Raw genomic sequence first — 21,898 nt, 5'->3', positions numbered from 1 at the left:
ACAGTTTTATACACACTCTCTCACCTCTAAAGGGCTTGAATGAATCAATGAATCATCAAGAAGATGCCTACTTTAAGTTATTAATAGTTGTTTTTGCCTTTTTAGTTCATATATTTGCTGCTTTGTTTTAACCAGTTTTGTGGAGTGTTGATTTTCAACCATGCATCTTTCGTTTCATGCCTTGAATGTCTGTTCAGACATTGAACAGGGTCTCAAACCCAAAGTTGAAGTACTGTAGAACAAGTTGCAGCTGACTACTACTTGGCTACATTACACTCAATCTTTTAGTTTTCAGTTCATCCCTTTGTAAAGGTAGTTAAACTACTTTCTGTTACTTGAGGCTGGCTCAGATGAGGGATGGCCAAACACAAAACCAGACCTCTACACTTTACATAAGTGACCTCTGTGACATTGCCCACAGTATGGATGACGGGAAAGTTACCTTGTTTCTAAATAACACATTTAATGTAGGTAGATGTTCCAGAGTTCTCTGTGAGCCAACCCTGCGAGTATTCAAGCTCAGCTTCCACACGCGTACATACTCACCCTCTGCACACTTAATGGCCCAGGTTTTAGGGCTGGCATTCCACTCTGCTCCACCTAACTGACCTCAGCTGCTCTTAAATGACAGAGGGGAGAAGAACGTGCCACACCTATTCAAAACACTCATTCAGATATGTAACAACGTACTGGTTTTCTCCTGTGTAACTCAGATGTCATTTATTTGATTCCTTCCTTTTAGCTTTAGTCTTTATTTCTCAATTTTATTTTTATAAAGTTTAAAGTTTTTATTTTGTTTGGTATGGAAATTGTCAAAGCATTTGAAGTAGATCACACTTTTTCCATGATGTCTGGGAACATTTAGACTAGACTAGAGTTTGTTTAACCCCACAATTCCAGACAAGTTATTGATAACATTTCACTTACTCTGCCTTTTCTTCTATTTTTTTTCTCCTTTATTCTCTAGAGGAGAAGTATGTGACGATACAGCCATACACAAGCCAAGGGAAGGATGAAGTCAGCTTTGAGAAAGGGGTCATCGTGGAGGTCATCCAAAAGAACCTGGAGGGCTGGTGGTACATCAGGTGAGGAAGCACCCATGCAGCATTTCACAGAACTAAACCTGCAGAAAGATCAATATCAAAGTCCCAATGAGAGGATACCATGCAGCCAATGACTTCTCGACGAACAGTGGCAAGGTTTTGTGCTTTGTGTTGTGGCACCCCTATTTACATACTAGCATGAAGAAGAATTTGTCTATTCATGTCTGTATTTTCCCCAGACATGGCTCTGCCTCTTGATACAGAAGTAATATATGTAGTTGTTGTCTGCTGGTTCACTCCTTGGGCATTGTTGCAATATAAAGAATCCAATCAAAAATTATTATTGGTAAAAAATTATCAAACTCAAACTTCTATGCACAGATATTTAGGGAAAGAGGGCTGGGCCCCCGCCTCGTACCTGAAAAAGGTGAAGGACGATTTCTCCCCCCGCAAGAAGACCCTGACAGGCCCTGTGGAGATAATAGGCAACATCATGGAAATCAGCAACCTGCTGCAGAAGAAATCTGTTAGTGAGAAGGACATTCAAACGGATGGGGAGGGGAGCACCACACCGGAGCGTCACATCTCCAAGAGCGAGATCAGCCTGCCTATGCCCTACAGCTCCGAAATCAACGCCGAGACGGGAAGGAGGCTGAGTGCCGGTCGTGACACCAACAGCCCTTGTCTGGGAATAGCAGCAAGCTCCGCCCTCCATGAAAAAGGGAGAAGCGACCCCGGGCCCCCGGCTGTCGCAAGAGTGGCTCCACATCGGGTGGAAATCGGTGAGTGTTCGTACTTCGTTAGAATGCAACTGAACTTTGACTCAACAATCCCTTGAGTATTGAAGGGATTGTATTTGTCTTACGAGATAATAAGAAGAAATGCATTTTTTGTGTACATTGCAGTAATATACTTCTAAAATGTCACTGGGATTTTCAGGGTCTCCAAATCTGAGACAAAAACCTCCCCCAAGAAGAGAGACTAACTTGGTAAGACAAAGACAACAAATCATCAATATAATGACATGGAGCATGCATACATGAAAATCATTTGTCCTAGATAATATCAGTCACATTTTTTTACTGTACGTCTCTTTATCAAACATAATGATCACCAAAGATTTGAAGCTGCTTGTGTATCTCCCTCTTGTGCAGGGGTTCCAGTTGCCTAAGCCGCCAGAACCCCCTGCTGTGGAAGCAGAGTATTACACTATAGCTGATTTCCAGTCCTCGATTTCTGATGGCATCAGCTTCCGTGGAGGACAAAAGGCTGATGTAAGACTATTATAGAAATCACTACTGTACATCAACCCCAAGAACATCCAGTAGATAGCAAGTAGTTTTGTTTGTTTAGGTGAATGTCCTGTAATATAGTTATTTTTTAAAATGCAATTATATTGTTGTGTAGGTTATAGAGAAGAACCCTGGAGGCTGGTGGTATGTGCAGATTGGAGAAATGGAGGGCTGGGCCCCCTGCTCTTACATCGACAAACGTAAGAAACCCAACCTCAACCGCCGGACCAGCACTCTGACTCGGCCCAAAGTCCCACCACCTGCCCCACCGGTCAAAAAATCAGACCCTGAGGAGACTCTGCCTACTCCTGCTAACTCCGCCTCCAAAATTTCAGAACCACAGAACAGGCCTGCATATGAGGAACCTGAATATGATGTTCCAGCAGTTGGATGTGAAGGCGAGTGCGACACAGATCCTCTGAAGAATGAGCACTCTCTGGACACAACAATCAGCAGCGTGGTCAGCGACAAGTACCACAGTTCCCCTTCTTCTTGCAAAGCCTCTCTTCCTGTCTGTAAAGCCTCCCCTGTATTTACTCACCGAAGGACCCCCTTGAGAAATGTGGAGGATGATGCTAAAGAGGAGTGTATCTATGAGAATGATGGCTCAAGGCCAGGCAGCGGGGTCGAGGGAACCCTAAACAAAGGTGCCAGACGGTCCAACTCCCCAAGAAGCTATCACTCCTCTACAGTTCCACGAAAACCTTCTGGATCCTCACCTTTGCCTGGTAGGCCCATGAAGACGATGACGCCAGAGATCCATCGGAGAAGTCAGACTCTTGGCAGACATATAGATATCAGCCTGAGGTCTCAGGACAATAGTCCCCATTCTTCATCAGATGAACTGAGTAGAGGTCCCAAGAAAGGCCCTGCCTTTACCAGGGATGTGGAGCACAGACTAAGTCAAAGCCCTTCCACAAGACTCAAGCCTTCTGTAAGACCTAAACCACTCTTGACCAAGTCAGAGCCCCAAAGTCCGGAGAGGATGGACATCAGTACCTTAAGGCGGCAGCTGAGGCCTACAAGCCAGTTTCGACACGGCCTTAAACCTTCTCGAGGGGACGATTCCGAAACGGCCTCTGTCATCTCTTCGGAGGACTCGATGTGTTCACGCAGCACCTCAGATCTCTCCTCTGTTTACTCCAAAGGCAGCCGTGGTGACTCAGATGTGGAAGGCCCTACTTTCTACCGCTCAGTTGACGCCTACAAGAAGGTTCAAGATTCTGAGATTAGCTTCCCAGCAGGGGTGGAGGTTGAGGTTCTGGAGAAGCAGGAGAGTGGTTGGTGGTACATCCGTTGGGGCTCGGAGGAGGGCTGGGCTCCCTCGTACTACCTGGAACCTGTCAGACAAGTGGGGAATGCTGGTGGGTTGGAACCAGATGGACATGGGAGTGGTGGGAGTAAGTCAAACAGCCTAGAGAAGAATGAGCAGCGAGTTTTGGCCCTCAATAATATAAATATTCAGGGTCTCCCCCAGCAGCATCGAGGCCTGAGGAGGGACACCCCACCGATTCCTTCCAAGCCTCCCGGTGGTTTCTCTAAACCATCTGGGATAGTCAACGGAGGTGTAAGAATGAGGAATGGGGTCCGCCAGGTAACAGTGAGGCCTCAGTCTGTATTTGTGACCACAACTCAGCCAGCTAAGGATGCCCACTACGTGACAGGGTCTCTCCGGCGAAATGAGTCACTTGGCAAAAGCGATTACTATGGTTCTGGTTCTGCCACTTTGGGTGTGCGACGAAATGCCTCTTTTAGCACCGTGAGGCCTCATGTGGTGGTGGAAAGTCAAACGAGGCCTGTCGAGCGTTCCAGCCTGGGGTCATCAGGCACCGCGTTCAGCACAGGCAACGTCCAGGATGCCCTCAGCAGGGTCAGTCAGCGCAACGGCATCCCTGTGTCAACAGTCCGCCCCAAGCCCATAGAGAAGAACCAAATGATCCACAATAACCTTGGCAGGGATGTGTATGTGTCCATTGCTGACTATCGTGGTGACGAAGAAACTATGGGTTTCACTGAGGGCACTTGTCTGGAAGTACTGGAGAGAAATCCTAATGGATGGTGGTACTGCCAGGTGCAGGACAGCCTGCTCCCGCGTAAGGGCTGGGTCCCCTCCAACTACCTAGAGCGCAAAAAGTAAAACCAAGCCCACATCCCTTCTAAGTATGGACCCCACGTCCCCCTTTGATGCCTCCAAGGACGTAGGCGGCATCGTTTTTTTTTAAGAATGTCACCTGCAACCACCCCCCTCCCCCATAAGCAATATGTCAATGAAAATTTACATTTGAAAGAACACACTGACATGTGACAAGGAAGGACACGTACAGTGTTGGTTTAAAAAAAAAAAAAGGATTTGAAATAGTTTGGCTTGGAGTGAGAGAAACACACGATTGTTCATGTCAGATTGTAAGGACAATGTCTTTAAAACACAAAATGGATAAGAATGATGACCGCATAAAGATGTTGACATCCTTCAATACAGCAGTTACGCAGGAAAGTGGCTACTCCGATTGCTGCCCATCACTGACTATGATGGCTGTTAAGTGCCTTGTGTCTTTGATCCCCTGGCTGGAGATCCTAAACGGTGGAAGGCAAAGCATTAACTCAACCAAAACTTTTAACAGTGCCATAGGCTTATGTACACCACAAGAGTATTTAACATGCACTTACATAGAACAATTGAATAGCTCCACTACGGTGCCATTAGGATCCGGACTGCTCTAATTGGTCTAATGTATAGATTAAGCAGAGCAGGTTGGAGATATGAGGCACCTACGGTTTCAGAAATGTATTTGTTTTAAGCTACGTAAAACGACATTTAGACCCAGAAACATCTTTTTCTTTCGTTCATTTGTCCTGTCATTTCTTGTGTTGATACAAGTCTTCCTTAGAGAATTATTTCTGCTTTCTTGTGACATCTGTTTTCCACCACTAGCCTGTGATCCGGAAAGCTTAGGGTCTGAAGGGATGAGGGCAAAAATGGCCAACAACATGTGCCTCTTTAATCCCAGGGTTTACGATCTGGGAAAATGAAAGTATAAAAAATACCTGTGAAACTTGAAAACTTGAGTTGGATATTGTCCTTTTCTGGAGAGATAAAGGAAGAACTTGTAACTTAAGTGCTCTTCAGAACAAAACCACCTCATATAACCTCAAATAATGGAAACAATTAGTTTACAAACATTTGCACTGTGGTGTTTTTAGCCCCAGGAGCATTTCTTTAATCATGTTATAATGCAGCTGTCACACAGCGATAATGAACAAGTACTGGAAGCGCAGTGAGACGGTTGAGTCCCAGGGGCCTGTCTGCTAAGCATCGGGCCCAAAATGTGATTGAACCAAAGAGAAATATTTCATTGGCTGCATTTCAGATTATTTGTATTTCTTTACAGTACAGAAAACACAAATGCCTAAAACGAGGTTGCTAAACCGAAAAAAATGACACATACCTGGAAGCACTTGACAAATTTTTGATACATATCGATTCAGTGAAATGCGGAACAGCCGTACAAATTGTAATTTCAGATATTGCTGTGCAGTATTGTGTTTTAGAGTAGTTTATTGTTTTATTAATAATATAGCTGGGGTTCAAAGAATATCACGTCAAAAATAGCAGTGATCACGTGAAGCATGGAGTTAGAAAACAATTATTTCCTAGTGTGGGACTTAAATCTGGTATTCAGAGCTTAAATCCAAATTCAAATGGCTGATGATGTTCAAGACTGCTGAAATACATTTTCTAACGAACGGGTCGAGCTCTCTTGCTCTTCATTATGTTTCTGCTGGACAGTATCATAGTATATTAACTAAATGCAGTACCTGCTAGATTGCAGTTGTCTATTTTAGCAAAGCCATGTGTGTTTTTCTTATTTGTCAGTTTACTCTGTGATCACACAAGCGCCAATAACGAGGAACGAAGTGGTTCTGTTTTGAGAGATGGTGCACCTTGAAACAAATGTTACGGTGCATTAATATAAAGATGCAGTAAACACTCAGCATATTATTTATTGAATAGATTTTTGAATTATTTAACGTATCTGTATACTGTAGTAGTTTTCCCACCTTGAGTGAGCAGTGAGTTCACGCCAAAGTGATATAGAGAAACAGCGATCTCTAGTGACGGCTTGAAGGTACTACAACGCTATTTTGCCACCTTACCTCAGTGCAATAAGCAATGCGCTGCTGGTCAGTGAGTCTCCCCACAACTGTACAGAAATATAATTATATATATTTTTTGTTTATCTGGGTGCAGCTAAAAATATTATAATATTCCTAATTATATTTTGTATTTGGCCATAATGTAATTAATTTTTTTTTAATTTTAAGAAAATTAAATTTTCTATGCTTTGTGCTGCAACTTTAGCAAATCACAGACACTTCTTTCATCTTTATTGTGCTTTACATAATGCCTGATTGTAAGTATTTATTTTAAAATCCTATTCCCCAAATCAAAATATGTCTTTGTTTTCAAAATAATGTTCTGTAGAATATCTTGCAGTCCATTAAAAAAAAAATCAACTCATAAAAAGCATCATATTACATTAGGGTGTTGATGTTTGCTTTGCAGGACCCTTCCCACCCAGACGAAGGCATTATGTAAATGTGTTGAATCACCCTATATATTATTGTATATCGCTTTGTTTGACTGAGATGACTTTACTTGCAGAGGAACAGCTGTGTGTGAAGCATAAACCAAGCAGCCACAGCATCGACACAACCCTGTGGTGTCGATGCTGTGTCTAACTGGTGTTTAAGTTAGTTGTGTAGCATCAATCTGTATTTGGGCTTTAACTTGTTTTTGGTTCATATTTCGTCTAATTGACTGATACAGCACGTATCTGTGAGGAAATGTGCAATAGGTAGAAATGCATCATATTTCAACAATAGGATAAATGTCACGGACGTAGAGAAACATGAGTGATGCCATTACATGGATGTTTCCAGTCAAACTGCCAACTTGGAGCTTTCGTCAACACGTCTGTTTGCGTGCCTCTCCGAAGGCAACTCATGGGACCAAAGCAGTTTGTGGCAACTCGTTATCTCCTGTTGTGATGGACTAACATGAGATTGTCGGGTCAGGAGGGGACAAGGCAGGACCTCGCAGCCATCTGGGGCCTCCTTGGGGCCCTGTCGTCAGGGGAACCTCCTCTGAGCCGTCACATTTGTGCCTGAATGGAATTCTGCTCATTATTTCTGGTTGTGTTGCTTTCTTTCTTCTTGGAGTCGTCTACTGTCCCTCTGCCTACACTGATGCCTCTTTCAACATTTACTCCACCACTGTCGACCCCCCGTCGGACTTTCTTCAACAAACAAACACCGCGGCGTGAGCGGTGGCGAGATGAACGTTTCAGGTCGTTTCACTTCGAATCCATCAACTTCCAGGCCGAGCTGTCCCTGACGTGGGCCTCACGAAGGCCGTATCAGTGTGCAGAAGTGAACATGTCAGTGTGCTAAAGGGTTCCTGTGGGTGCAGGCCAATTTACAGACTCCTTTATTTATGGGGCTTGTGTCGCTAAGACCTCTTGTTTGGACACTTTAAGAACTAGTTTGGTGTTTTGGTAAATGCTTTCCTGCCCAGGGTCACGTGAAAGCAGCGACTCCGCTCACTCGTCTCTTTTAGCTGTGCTGTACCTTTGGCCTGTCTCTGCCGCACCAACAGATGAGGAGGAGTCATTCATTTCCCACATATTCCTGGAGGTTAGTCAGGTGAGACAGCCCTGCGACGTCCGTGCCCTGTTTTATTTCTCACTCTTTTTTTATTTGAACAAATGCAACGGCGCTTCTCAGGCGTGAGGCACCTTAAGCTCTGTGATTTCAGACAGCGGCTGCTGTCATAACGTGTTCTTCCTCTTCGCCTTCCGCCCTGCCCCGTTCCTTGACACAGCCGAGCAGCGTGTTCCCGGTGAAATCAAGACGTGTGCACGTGGGAGGGTTTGTGACGTTTGTGTACACGGTGCACAATGAGGTGGATTGTCTGCAGGTGTGGAGATCGGTTTGAGGAGAGAAGCGAGGGCCAGGATGAAATTGCAAGGAGGGAGGAGATGGATCAGATGGTGGATTGTGGGAGACGAGGTGCGATTGAAGCGAGGGAGAGGACTAAGTGTACCAAACTCCCCCACCCACCTGCAAACCTTCAACCTAATGAGTTCTCAGCTTCCTAAGCTGAGCTGTGAAATCCCATTTCTCGAAAAACAACGCTCTAATTGCATCACTTGAAGCTATTGAGGCTTCGCAGCGAAACTGTGAGTTAGCGTGAGAGACAAATGAGTTCACAGTAGTGCTCTCTGTTCATAGGATGAGAGCCGCAGAACTGATCTTAGAGTGTGTCTGGTGTGGACTTCATTTACTGTCATGTAACATGCCTGTGTCACAGGCAACCTGGTGTTGGAGAGGGTTTCTTTCAACTGAAAGGTTAGAGTTGAGCTTCAGACCCTAAAAGTACCCAATTCAAGAATGGGGGGATTGCTATTTAAAAAAGGTGGATGTTGGTGAGAGGAGGAGCAGGTTTGATAGGAAGGTTTCAGTAGGTCTCTGGGAGCAGGTGAGAAAGTTTTAGCGACTGTTTAATATGTTGTATACATTTTTTGTTTGAGTTTGGAAAAAAGAGAGAAGAGAAATGTAAGCTGTGAGGTAAAACTAAATAAAGAAAAAGTCAGAGGCCTGTGAGAGAAGGTGCTGATTGTTTATGTCATTCTCAACCACCTCCTCGGCGGCATCAGCGGGAGCCGTCTGGGCCCCGGAGGAGGGGGCTGTGTCGAGGAACGAGGCTCGCTGCTGCATCCATGCTTGAATCTTCCTTTGTAATTAGCACAATGTGTCCCAATCAGCCTCAGCCGCTGCAGTGTTCCATCACCAGGCCTGCGTGGGAGCCCACTGGCGCCGGCGGCGTGTGCTGTCACAGCCGACTGATGTTGACTGACAGCTGAGGTGGATTCGCTGCGAAGGTGGAGCCTGTTTTTAGCCTGCACGTTGCGCTTCGTCAGCGCCCTGCTGCGGAGAGCAACGTGCAAGAAAGAGCGCACGGACCCGAAGCAACGGGCTTTGAGTTGGACCCGCGGAGCTCCTAACGCGACCATTCTGGACTTCTACTGGCGATGCTGACTCAGCGCTTTTTTCCAACATGTGCCATGATAAGAATCAATGAGGCTTCGTTCAACTTTAACCCGTGTCAAAACCACGTTTCCACTGCAGTTCCTACACAGTGACTTCATCACTACTCTGCACCCTGATGCACTAACGGAACCAAACAACTCTGATGGGAGACGTTTGTGCACATGTGCATTCCTTTTAAGAACACAGCATTTTTCTTATCTTCCGTTTTGTTCCTTTTTTTGTATCTTGTACATGTTTACATTGTATCTCGCATTGCCCCAAAAGATAAACAATATTAAATGTATTATCTTTGTTGTTTTGGACGGAGTGCTCATCATTGTGTCTCGCATCACCCGGGCGCCTTCACTTCCTGCACGCGACAGTAAAGTGTTACAAATTGAGACATTTGTCTTTATCCGCAGATCAGGTGAGTTTCGAGGAGGAGCGCTGCGCTGCACATGGTTGTATAAACACCGTCCAGTGCACAGTGAGGGATGAGTTATGGGAGGAATGCTGGAGTCGGTGGGGAGTGATGAATGGAGATGAAGGAGCTCTGTGAGCCCCCTGTCCCATCTTCTACAGGAGGGGCGCGTTTTCACTCCTCCTGCGTCCGAACGTGCGCGAAGATTTATCGCTCATATTTCAAACTTGCGTGAAATATGTGCCTCCCACCTCAGAAACGGCTCCACAAATCACTGCAAGAGGTTTCGGGCGGTGACAGTAAACGGGAACCATGATCTCACAACCTGCTGACGCGTTAGTGTGAAATATATGCGGTGTGAAAAATGACTGAGCCGCAACCTTATTGGTTGTTTCCATTTCACATCGAATAATTTAAATCAGTGGTAACATGAGTAAATGCAGTGCTACTTCATACAATATATTATAAAATTATACCGTTTGTTCTATAATTATTGGGTGAAACATCATTTTCTGAAATAGTAATTCTCTCTGTCTCCCTGTGATGCGCCGGCGACCTCCACCCACCTGTCTCCAGTCACAGCAGCATCCTTCAGCTCCCCTGCGACCCTTACATAAGCAGGCTTTCCAGATAATGGATAGATGGAGGGATCCGTCACAGATGGTTGCCATGGCAGCACATGTCCACTAGATGTCTCTCTTATTCCAGCATCCAGCCTCTTTCCAGAAACTGACGCTTTCGACCTGCAACAACACAAGCTCACAAGCTCAACATGTACGTTGATAGTGACTCTTCAAATGAAATTCTACTGTAATTGGTACTTTAGCTTCTATCTGTAATGCTGCTTGGTACCAGCGAAGGATGATGATGATGATGATGATGATGATGATGATGATGATGATGATGATGTGAGATTACTCATCTCATCCCGATTGGGCTATTTCACTTTGAAATGTTATGAGTCAGCTCCAAACACAGACTGAGGGTCGTCAGACCTCCGCATGCATCTACAGTTTACATTTTAAAGTGTGCTACAGGGTTTAAGGAGTTAAAGGCTGCAATAGTTCCACTGATCACCTACAATCCCCTCCCTGTCACAAAGAGGCGTCCAACAGCTGCAGCTGAACCAGAGGCTGTGTCACATGGTGTCATAGACGGCTGAGGGCCAGGGGTGTTTCAGCTGGACCTCAAAGGGCAAAATTAAACACAAGCTTCTTTCTTTACATTTCAGGGTCAAAGGACCAACATGACTTACACACAATTAAAACATAAAGAGTAATACAAAAAAGTGAGTAATCCAAAAAGTGAGTAATCCAAAACCTGAGTTATACAAAAACTGAGTTATCCAAAAAGTGAATCTAAATCCAATTATGTGGTTTGTAACCAGTGCTCTTTAACAGGAAATAGTCAATCATCAACAAAATTATATTATTAACTTAATTTAATTAAGTATCAACTTACGACCGCTTGACGATTTGCATTAATTTCTCGGTTAAATTTTGAACCAAACTCAACCTGCATTATTTTACCCCCACCACAGAACCGTACTGCATGTAATAAATATGACAATAGATTTGGGTGCTTTGTTTTGTTGGTTTGTTTGTTGTTGACCTTGGAAACAGCAGCTGATGAAACTCTCTGCTCTATTTTCTCTTCTGAGCCAGAAGAGCTCAGCTTCACTGAGAGCAGTTCAATTACACTTAGTTTCCTTGCGGCCAAAAAGGTGATGTGATAGAGTTGAAACCCCTGGAAAAGAAATAGTAGGAAGTAATGAGAGTACAGTATGATATGTAATATGAAATACAGACAAATATAGAGTTAGAGCCTGAAGGTCCATCTCTGCCTCTCTGTCTCAAATAAAATCCATTCTGGAGCTGTTACCCAGGAGATGCTGTCACTACTGAGGAGCCGTCACTACACCGCACAGAGGAGGAGGGCTTCCATCACTTCATTGACACCATGCGAAATCATCTAAACAGTGAGTGTGAATTTAGGAGTAGTACTTAAATAACAGAGGCACACGGTTGAGCAGAGGGGATTCTTTCCTCATGGCCTTGTCCCCGACATGCTTTTGTCTGAAGGCCTTTTGTTCCTCTCTCTGTGAGCTGCTCAGAGACGGTGTCACTGAAGGAAGTGGAGTTCCCCGGGCCGTTCCAGTCGGCCCTGCTCTTACCTCATTGGTCCCATTTTGGGCTCCGCCACAGGCTCCTCTGGGAATTGTGTGCACATGGATACACTTGGGTGGTGTCCATGTTTCCTGAGGATATCCTGAGGATGCGGATGAGATGAGCTCATCACTTTCATTCACTTTACTATATTACATTACTTACGCACATTATGGACAGAACTCTCCGTCCACTCTGCTGGATAGTAGACTCAGAACTAGGACCTATTCTTGATACTTCCTGGTCCCCAAATCAAGTCTTCTAATTCATAGTTATGGTCTATGGAGATGCCTGCTAAGCCTGGGTCTGTCATCCTGCATCTCTCCAAACTGGGGTGTTCGTCCCCAGCACACTGCCTCCCCCTTCAACATTCCATTTTTTACAGAGCTCTGGGGTAAACATCATTAGACTTTTCACCCTCCCTCCGCTGGGCTAATAAAATAAAACTGAATTTAAACTGAAATTGTTAAAATGAATGACTGCTGATAGTGAGATAGGTTTATATTCTGTATCTAAATGAGAAGAATTCAGCCATGTGACACAAACCCTGTTTTGCTTTTTTCTTATTTATTGCAATTTACCAAAGCAGAGAGTCGCAGGGTGTAAAAGATCACAGACAAGCGAGAGGGAGGCTGATTGGTGGAAGTTTTTGTCGCAGGCTTTTTTTTTTCCATTTGCCTGTTGGAGTGTAAATGATGAGACAAACCAGTTCTGCTCAACACATCTGAAAGGTTTATTAACCACAGTCATATGATCTGCAATGAACAGAGCTCACAAACAAACAGTGGTAGTTTCAAACTGAGAAAGACAAAAAATTGCAAAGTACTGTGTCACAACCAAACCGAGCACTTCGTACTATTTGTAGCCACTAGTTCCACTTTATCAACACTAACAGCGCTCCACTCGGACGCCCGTCTACTGTTGGTCCTGACTGTCACGCTGGGTGACCAGATAACTCATGCATGACAGAAAAGTACTATGTTCTGCACAAACAGTCTCTAAATGTGCTGCTGTGTGTTGGCCGGAGAAGCTGGACTGCTACAGCGGTGACGCGGACAGAAAGCAAACACACAAGAAGTTTTTTTTTTTTCCTTTGAAGTCCACACCTGAGTGAAGGACTAATAAATAATACATTACAGAATCGGTAACATTCAAGGAGCCTGCGGGATCTCCGAAAAAAGAAAAACAAACAGCAACAATTCTAAATGGCATAAAAGCCCCTGATTAAAATGTGTACACAATAATTTACAGATGAAACCTTTTTGAAAAGCTGATTTACAAAATAGATAGATGCAAAATTATAACAAAAAAAGAATTTTACGTTCTTACAATGAATTAAAAAAAAAGTGGATTTGGTCTTCGGAGTGTCTGCACAAAAATAAAAATTCACCGTGGTCGAGACTCTGAGATCAACGGTGGATAAAACATGTACACAATTACAATCAGTAGCTTTTTAAAGTGACATTATTATCACCATACACTGATGGCTTCATATAATCATGAGAGCTATAAATACAGAAAAGGGGAGTGACACTCACTCACTCACTCACATCACAAATAAAGAAACACTAAAACCATAGCAGGGATCATGATAAACCAGGATTTTACATCTTGCCACCCAAAGCAATGAGGTGCTGATTGTGTACTGCAATATTATTTATTGCCGCTAGGTACAAGAAACTTTTTTAATTCTCGCTATAAAAAAAATAATAATTGTCATTTTCATAATGTTAGATGAACAGGGAGGGACATATAACTTAAAATCTTCACACAGACACAGACTAAAGGTTTGCTTTGTTCAGTTCAAGCACTCTTATATAAACGATTTCTCTCTAAATACATAAGTTAACATTCAAAATGTGAATTAACACTTCAAGCAGTAGCGTAATGGAACGGTGACATGGGAGCGGGGGCGCCGTCAGCGTGTCACCAGTGGAGGATGGTTAGAAAACACTTCCGCAGCAGAGATCTGAGCTCTGTTGATTATCTACAACATGAAGTCTTAATAAAAAAGCATCTCAGCTTGGTGGGATGTTCTGTCATAATCTATGGCTTAGTGCTGAGTACAGGTTGTGTGGGGAGTGACAGGTCAAGGGTTTACATTAATAGGAATATTCAGACCCGACCTGGTTTCTGTAAACGATCTGTGCTGCTGGTAAAGAATCCTGTCACAAACATTATGAAAGTTAAATACTGGAAATATTCTGGACCTCTGTTACAAAAATACCTCTTGTGCTTTTTTTTCCTCTGAGTGAAGCTCTTGTGACAGTTTGTGCTGCACAACAGCATTAGTATTTGGTGAATCTGTCTGGGGTTAAAAAAATTAATAAAAACATCCACATCTAACAAATGAACCTTCTGTGTGTTAAGGCAGGAGGTTGTGTTGTATTTGTGGTGACTTTTGATACCATGGCAACAATCCTTTTACTTTGTGTGTGTGTGTGTTCTTACATTAGCTATTTTTGAGCATCTGTCAATTCATGTTGAGCCCTCACAGTGTATTAGGCATGATTCTGGGAAAATATTCACATCTCATTATAAAGTTGGCCCTGAGGAGAATCCAATTTATTGTTTTATTTCACTTCCTGTTTCCTGTCCCCAAGTGCTGAGTCTGCCAGACGCAGGTTTGTGGATGCTTTGAACCAATGGAACCTCTCTGAGAGGACGGTGCTGATTCCAGTGAAACACACCACATTGCAGAGCAAGCAGCTGGCGAGTACAAAATCATAGCTACCACAATTGCAATAGAACTACCATGAAAGGTACATTAGAATACATGAGTACAAGAGGTGTCACTACCCTACGTGATATATACTCAGCGTCAGCCTGCTTTTAAAACACACCACTCACTGATAATCACCACAACGACTACGGGGATGTGTCAGACTCAACCTCTCATTTCCAAACGCTCAGTAACACACAGACACAAGTTGTGACATACCGAGCCGTTCGCCTGCTGCTGGTTAGCTTTTCAGGCTGACGACACATTTCAGAACATCAGTCGTCAACGGCTGTCGTCTGTCGTCGATATTCGGCCTCAAAGCGCTTTCATTCCTACGACGTGGCTCGAAAGGTGGAAAAAGTTTGCAAGTGGTTCAGTCTTTTTCTTTTTCCAGTTCCCACAAGAGGGCAAACACTTGAGCGAGTTAGTGAAGACGACCTGTGACCAGCGATGAACAGGAGAAACGACCGACCAAGCTACGACAGCTTGGTGAAAATACCAAATCAAAAGTACCAACGTTCAAATTCCCTGAACTTGGATCTGTCTTTCCCTGCTGTTGCTATGGAGACGTCCGTCTGCTCCCCTGTGCTGTCCCTATGTACTGCGGTAGGTCTTGATGATGTCTTTGATCTGTCGTCTGCAGATAGGACAGCAGGCGTTGGACATCCTCTTGAGTTTGAGGCCACAGGTGTAGCACAGACACATGTGTCCACAGGCGTAGATGACTGTGTCCACCGCATTCTCGTAGCAGATGGAACACTCGTCAGACCAAGGCCCTTGGCCTGACGGGAAAGTGGGGGATTTGGGAAGGCTTACTGGTGAATTTGGGGTTGTTCCTGTGGGGAAATTGAGACAATGAGAAATTAGGAAGTTAAACATTTAAACCCAGCCTTTAGCATGTGCCAAAGCATCCAGCTTCAGCTGAGACCATGAGATTCTGGCCCTTGTTCTGCTGCAGGGTGACAACGACCCCATAATGACTTTTGCCCAGTTCCCTGTGGAGTGATTGATTTTCTACTTATGATCAGACCTACCCCCTGTTGAGGTGCAGTATACCGAGCCAAGACCTCCATTCAGGACCGGATCCGAGTTGCCAGCACCCAGGGCACTGGGGGTGTGCAGGGAAAATGAGGGCGAGCTGTTATTGGATGTGGCCCGTGGAACCCCGACATGAGTTGAACCTAGCCGGAGCAGAACAGTTTTTATGATGTTACTGGAAACAGATGGTGCATTTTTTATGAACATTGCTAACATGTTACCAGGGTTATGTTACTATGCAGCAGAGTAAAAGAGGCTGAAAGGCTACGAAGACATAAAGTGACACCTTTGATGGCAGAGCGTCACAGACTATTACAGAGAAGTGTTACAGGCTTCTCTCGCTGACGAGTGTCTGTTCACATTTTCAGCTTCAGCTTTGCTTAAGAACACTACAGATGACATTAAGTAGGATTAGCTCCACATTTATAGTCATGAAAGCACAGGAAGAGACAAAGCCTCCCTGCCCTTGTTGACGGTTGGTGGACTCCATACTTTTTTGTGGTCTCTACGTAGCACTCGAAGAAATGACACAAGTGGAAGCTCTAGTTTTTGGGAACACACATTATAGCAAGAAAGAGGATGGGCTGTTAAGAGTCCATTGTTGTGTTTAGAACTCTTTTTTTTTTGAAAGGCCTTTAATACAATAAGTGTAATTGACATATTCTGTTAATAGCAAAACAACAACAAAACACACAAACAAAAAAAGTATTATTACGTGTTTTGCTGGACAGATCTGATGAACCCACATATAGTACCCCTGGGTGTGGATACGACTAAAAATACGACTACAATGTAGCAGCAAGAAAAAAAAAACTGGCTACAACAAACTTTAAAATTAAAATTTGAACCAAGAGTCACCGGTGCATATCTGCAGCATGTAGCTCTGTATCAAATAAAATAGAAAAACTTGCCAAACATTTCCAATAACTTTAATAATTTAGATCACAGGTAGTGCAGAGAAGCCAACGCATCCAACAAATTAAGATGCAAATTAGCTCCCTTGCAGTGTGTGCATGTAGTCGTCCACAAAGAATTCCCATTAAATGCTTTGTTGCTTCTCAGTGTAGAAGCAGATTACTTTAATTACCTTCCCTGAAGCTTGCTGTCAGAAAATGGCAGACTTAACAACTGCATCAGAAATCTGCTGCTGCACGTACAAACGCGCACGCCGCATATTTGACAATTCTATTCCAGGAGCTGTTTTCTTCATAAAAGCATCAGTCGACTGTGGTGAATTTTAGCGAGGAGCGTTTCACGGCATGTTTGTTGTTCTGAACACCTGACAGGTTAAAAAAAAAGAAGCACCTCTGTCTACACTGACTGGTACCATCTCTATGACACAACCTGCAGCAGCCAGGCTCTGTGTACGCCAGCACTCTGATCAATTCAGTCTACTGCTGCCACATGCAGCACAGCTTCATGACATCAGAGCTGTCGATGGGCCAGAGAGATTTAGAAGAACGCTCCCATAACCATAAGTCACAAATCACAGCAGTGTTGGGGTTTCATTATGCTCCTACTGCTCCTTAGTTGATATCAGAGCAGTCTGATGTGGTTTTAGCTAGGAGTCTCTGTTGTCTGTGTTGCATAGCAGGGGTTGCCTGGCTCCAAAGCCCTTTGGTGCCTGCAAGTATGTATGATCTGTACTGTATGTAGTGTGTAACCTGATATGACGAGGTATTTGGGGCACTAGGAGCAAAGCTATATTTAGGAGGGAAGGCCCAATTGTTCTTATCCTGGCAGGGAATGGCCCTCAACGATCATGTATCGTTGTCTATACATAGACAACGTGAACAGAACAGAGAGTAGTGCACCTCCACATGGTGCTGTTCCAATTGGGTTTGACCTTTTCATTCAATTATTCAATCTGAATCACAGCACTCACCGTCTCTCCGTCTCTCGTCCGCCCGCTCCCCTCCTTCCTTCCCTCTACCCCTCTCCAGTTAATCCTCTCGGAGGAGGGCAGGGGTTATTTGTGCCCAGATAGATTAAACAGGCCTGTGGGAACAGCTGAGCTGCAACTGTGTGGCCACATCTCCGCTTCCAAGCCTTCGCCCAGCCATCCGGCTGTCTTCAGGCAACACACACCACATGGGGATAGCCTCTTCCCCTCAGCTATGGAGGCTATGCAGGGCATTTGACAACCGAGATGGGTGTGTTCGGACATTCAGACGATTGTATACTCTGAATTCTACGGTGGCTTCAATGCGATCTGGTGTCTGTATGGATTACACTCAGCTGTTACGAGTCAGATTTCGGTCACTATTCACAATACAGCTTGAAAAAAAAGCTGATCCTTACAAATAGTTTGTGTGAAATCCGATCCTCCAGGACATGGATCATGGCAAATTAACTGCAAAGAGATGCTTGTTGCAGAACATTCACAGTAGGTATGCGTTCGTATAGGTTTACACCAGATCAGTTCAAGTTCTAGTCTTGCCTGCTGCATTAAATGTTAGCGGTCTCTTTTTGTCATGCTTGAAGATAAGCTATTTACACAGCCTATAATTTGGTAGAAGCCTGTGCTGGAAAACAAGCAGCAGTTTTGTCTAGTACTCATAGATTTTCTTTGTATGAACTGTAGCTGTGACTACTGCTATTAGTAAAAGTATAACAACTACTAATAATAATGATAATCATAATGATAATGAAAAAGAACTGATTTTGTGCCTGTGAATCATTGCACAATCGTAGCCCATGCTGTGGAGATTACTTCTCCAATCATAATTAGAAAGGTAAAAACAAAGTGTGGAAGTAAGTCTTTGTGCTGAGGTGACAGCAGACGAGCAGAGTAGAGCGTGGCAGCTGCATTGCATGACGACGTGGGTGGTGAGACGCTTCACTTGAGCCTGAGCATGCTGACATTTTAATGGAATCTATAATACAAGTGAATTGGGTCACTGGATGGGCGTCCCACTTCCCTGTTATAAGACACAAGTCGCCTCGATATTTCACTCCCTTTAAGTTCAGCTGTCAGCTCGTTCGATTTCAGCGTTTGTGATGTAATCACGCTAATAAGAGAGGTGACAGAGAAATACTGCGAGTTGGTAATAACGAGGGTAAAACGTAGGTAACAACTGTCAGTTCTGTACATGTCACACTTGAAAGTGGCATCAATTTTATACTGGACTGATTTTTGTGGCAGTCAGAGAAAAAGATAGTGATCTCCTGTAGTTTATGGCTATTAACACACTTCACCCACTATCCTGGATCAGGTAAATATGTATTGGTTAAATTAATAAATTAACAATTTCTCCTTTGTTCTAGGGTAATTCAATATTCAATTCAATAAAGATTTCAAAACTAGGTCATACACTTTAATTATTTACAAGAAAATTACCATATGTGGAACTTGGTTTAATATATTGTGAGACCCATCTTTTCAATCCTTTGAAATGTAATGTACAGTATCATGAATTATTTAGATTTACAACATTTAATAAGAGTTCCTCCACCTTAAAACAACCACTATCATCCAAAGCAATAATAAAAAAAACTATTAAATAATTAGGGTAACAAATTCGGAAAAACGTCACATTTGCATAAAGTTAATGTACCAGATGCTCTTACAGTAAATATCCTGCACGGTCATAATACACACAACACCACAACCTCTGCAGTGTTTAGCTCTGATACTCTTGTGTCCCTCTGTGTAAGCTAGAGCTAAGCGGTGCTTGGGCTGAGAGCCGTGGAGCTGAGCTATCGTGGAGCTGACCCTTGTGGAGCTGAGCACTGAAGCTCACAGACTGACAAAATTGACCCAGAATTGAGCCTCAAATGTGATGAACATCCAGAGCTATACTTTATTTTCAATATATATATATTATATATATATTGTCTAAACTAAACCTAAACTAAATTAAATGTATTTAAAAATCTAAAAATACAAATCTATATGTATCTAATACCAAATAGCTCTTTTAACATCGGTCCAAATACTCTTAGCTGACCTAAGCAAACCCAATGAGTTAGTTTGGGTCAGCTTCTTTACTTGCTTGGTGTTGGCATTTTGCAGAGGTGAACTCTCAGGTTTGACATCCCTCACTTCTGCCGTGAATTGTCCCCTACCAAACATCTCCAGTTCTAGTGACTTGCGACAGAGCGATAAGAGATGCTTCCTAGCTTACAGTAAAGCAGCAGGCATGTTCAGATGATTCACACCTTCCAAGATGTGCTCTGATAAAGGGATCTGCCTCAGACCCGGTGACCTGCTCATTGTTCTGCTATTCCTGTTTATTTGTGCTTTGAGCAACATGCTAAAGCAGGAAATCTGGACTCTCTGATTACTATAGGAAAAAGGTTGACCTTGTGATTGGATTTCTACATGTAAACCGTAAAGTTAAAAACTGATTATACATAGTGTAACATACGTCCTACATTCCATCCCTCTCCTTCATGTCTTCTCCAGGTTGAGGTTATCCTTGTTTAACCTTTGCTTCCTTTTCCGCTGCTGTCACTAATGAAAAGTGGGATGTGTTTGTAGATGCCTCTTCCTGCAGAGGCAAACAGTCACGGCACCCTTGAAAGCCATGCTGCTATTTTGGCTGTGTTAATAGAAGAAAGTATTTACCGCATTACATGGCCAACGGGCCTTTGCTCTAACTAGGGTGAACATCCAAGAATAACTTCTCTAAATAAATAATGACAGCACATGTCGGTGGAGTCTCTTTGGAACCGGACTTTCTTTCTTTCTTTGGCAGATGCAGCAACACGTGGAATTCAGAATGACATGTTGATAAGCTGTTGCAGAGCTGTATTCCCCCACGCTGACACGTTCCCACAGAGCTGCCCCACACCTTTGTGGGAAGGCAACATGCTTGTCAAGGTGAAATGAAGTGTCGGGCCAGTTCCGCCACACACCTTTCACTTCCACTGTCATTATCAGTGTTTAGATGGGTAAACAAACCTCAGGTGTGCCGGGGCACCACTGCCAGACTAAATGTCCGCCCCGCTGGGACACATCATCCCTGCTGCGAGTGGGTCACAAACCCTCTCTCCTGCACGGCAGCCTCCCTTCATCGCTGCCTGCTCAATTCCGGTTATTTGGCCTGTGCAATATTAGCGAAAAAAGCACCGTAGACGCTCCACGGTACTTTTTTCGCTAATGCTATGAATGTGCATAGAGGTTTCCTGCTCGGTGCATTTGTTGGAAATACTGTGATGAAGAAGTGCTTTTTTTATGTCCTGACCCTTCGTTCCATTTATTACTCTGACTGTCATTTTTAAGGGGGGCATGGGGTTGGTGTATTTCAATCCAAGGCAGTAAATGAATTAAAGTCAGGGCTTTTCACCAGTGGTGTGCCCGGCCCAATAGAGATCGATCCAGTGATCTGTAAGAGCTTGACCCAGGACACATTAGCAACCTCCAGGCATCATTGTTTCCCCCATAAATCACTCTTTCAAGTGGGATAATTCACAAGATTAAGCACATGGTCAAAGAACTGAGGGTGCTCATTAATTCACACACACTTTGACGGATTGAATAAAACACTATTTGTGACGTATGAAATGCCAAACACTGGACAGCGGTTCATTAGATTTACCTTTAAAATAAAATGGTGCAACTCTGACGTGTCAATGGTGAAAGATATCGTACTTTCTATCGTGGTAATTTCAAGCAAAGAGCCAGAACGTGTGTTTACATATCTCACTGGTTGCTACACTTTCCTAATGGACTTTCAACAGAAAAAGCATAACTTTTAGGAATTGTGTCACTTTTGTTTTGGCATGAATGTCGCTGGTGTGACTACGCTGTCAGGCAGGAGCATTTCAGTGCTGGGCTATTGATGTTCCAAACTCCCACCTACTCAGCTTAAAATTGAGCTGCAACAAATTATACTCATGAAGGTTGGTTCGCTTGTCAGAAAGAAAACCACTTAGTCTGAGAAAACAGCAGCTTATGAGCCCCTATGACTTGAGGGTTCTAAAGTTGGAGAAAATGACCTTTGAAGGTGTTTATGTCTACCTGCTAAAATGTCCTCTCCAATCGAAACAAACTCTGACCTCTGCGTCTCCGTCTATGTGTGCGCCTCTGTCTATGTGTGCGTCTGTGCAACAGCAGTGCAACGAGCAGGGGCTGCACAAAGTGCCTGGGCCAGGTACAAGTTCACAGGACAGACATCGTTTTC

General features: G+C 43.8%; 2 protein-coding genes across 10 annotated transcripts in view; one reads left to right on the top strand and one right to left on the bottom strand.

Moving 5' to 3' along the window:
* The window catches only part of sh3pxd2aa (SH3 and PX domains 2Aa), a 76,185-nt gene extending 66,438 nt beyond the window's left edge, over positions 1-9,747 (top strand). For all 8 annotated transcript variants that reach the window (XM_029148696.3, XM_029148687.3, XM_029148676.3 and 5 more), the window contains 5 exons: positions 968-1,085; positions 1,425-1,825; positions 1,983-2,032; positions 2,198-2,317; positions 2,451-9,747. In XM_029148696.3, the coding sequence (XP_029004529.1) occupies positions 968-1,085; positions 1,425-1,825; positions 1,983-2,032; positions 2,198-2,317; positions 2,451-4,472 (2,711 nt within the window). In that variant the 3' untranslated portion in view covers positions 4,473-9,747. The remainder of the gene's footprint in view (positions 1-967; positions 1,086-1,424; positions 1,826-1,982; positions 2,033-2,197; positions 2,318-2,450) is intronic.
* A 2,972-nt stretch (positions 9,748-12,719) lies between these two features.
* Positions 12,720-21,898, bottom strand: part of neurl1aa (neuralized E3 ubiquitin protein ligase 1Aa) — a 45,323-nt gene continuing 36,144 nt past the window's right edge. For both annotated transcript variants that reach the window (XM_029152372.3, XM_029152373.3), the window contains exons 5-6: positions 15,767-15,913; positions 12,720-15,568 (exon numbers count right to left, since the gene is read on the bottom strand). In XM_029152372.3, the coding sequence (XP_029008205.1) occupies positions 15,327-15,568; positions 15,767-15,913 (389 nt within the window). In that variant the 3' untranslated portion in view covers positions 12,720-15,326. The remainder of the gene's footprint in view (positions 15,569-15,766; positions 15,914-21,898) is intronic.

This window comes from Betta splendens, chromosome 1, assembly GCF_900634795.4.
Source record: "Betta splendens chromosome 1, fBetSpl5.4, whole genome shotgun sequence".
In the NCBI taxonomy this organism is placed as follows: domain Eukaryota; kingdom Metazoa; phylum Chordata; class Actinopteri; order Anabantiformes; family Osphronemidae; genus Betta; species Betta splendens.
This window is presented reverse-complemented; position numbering and strand designations above follow the sequence as displayed.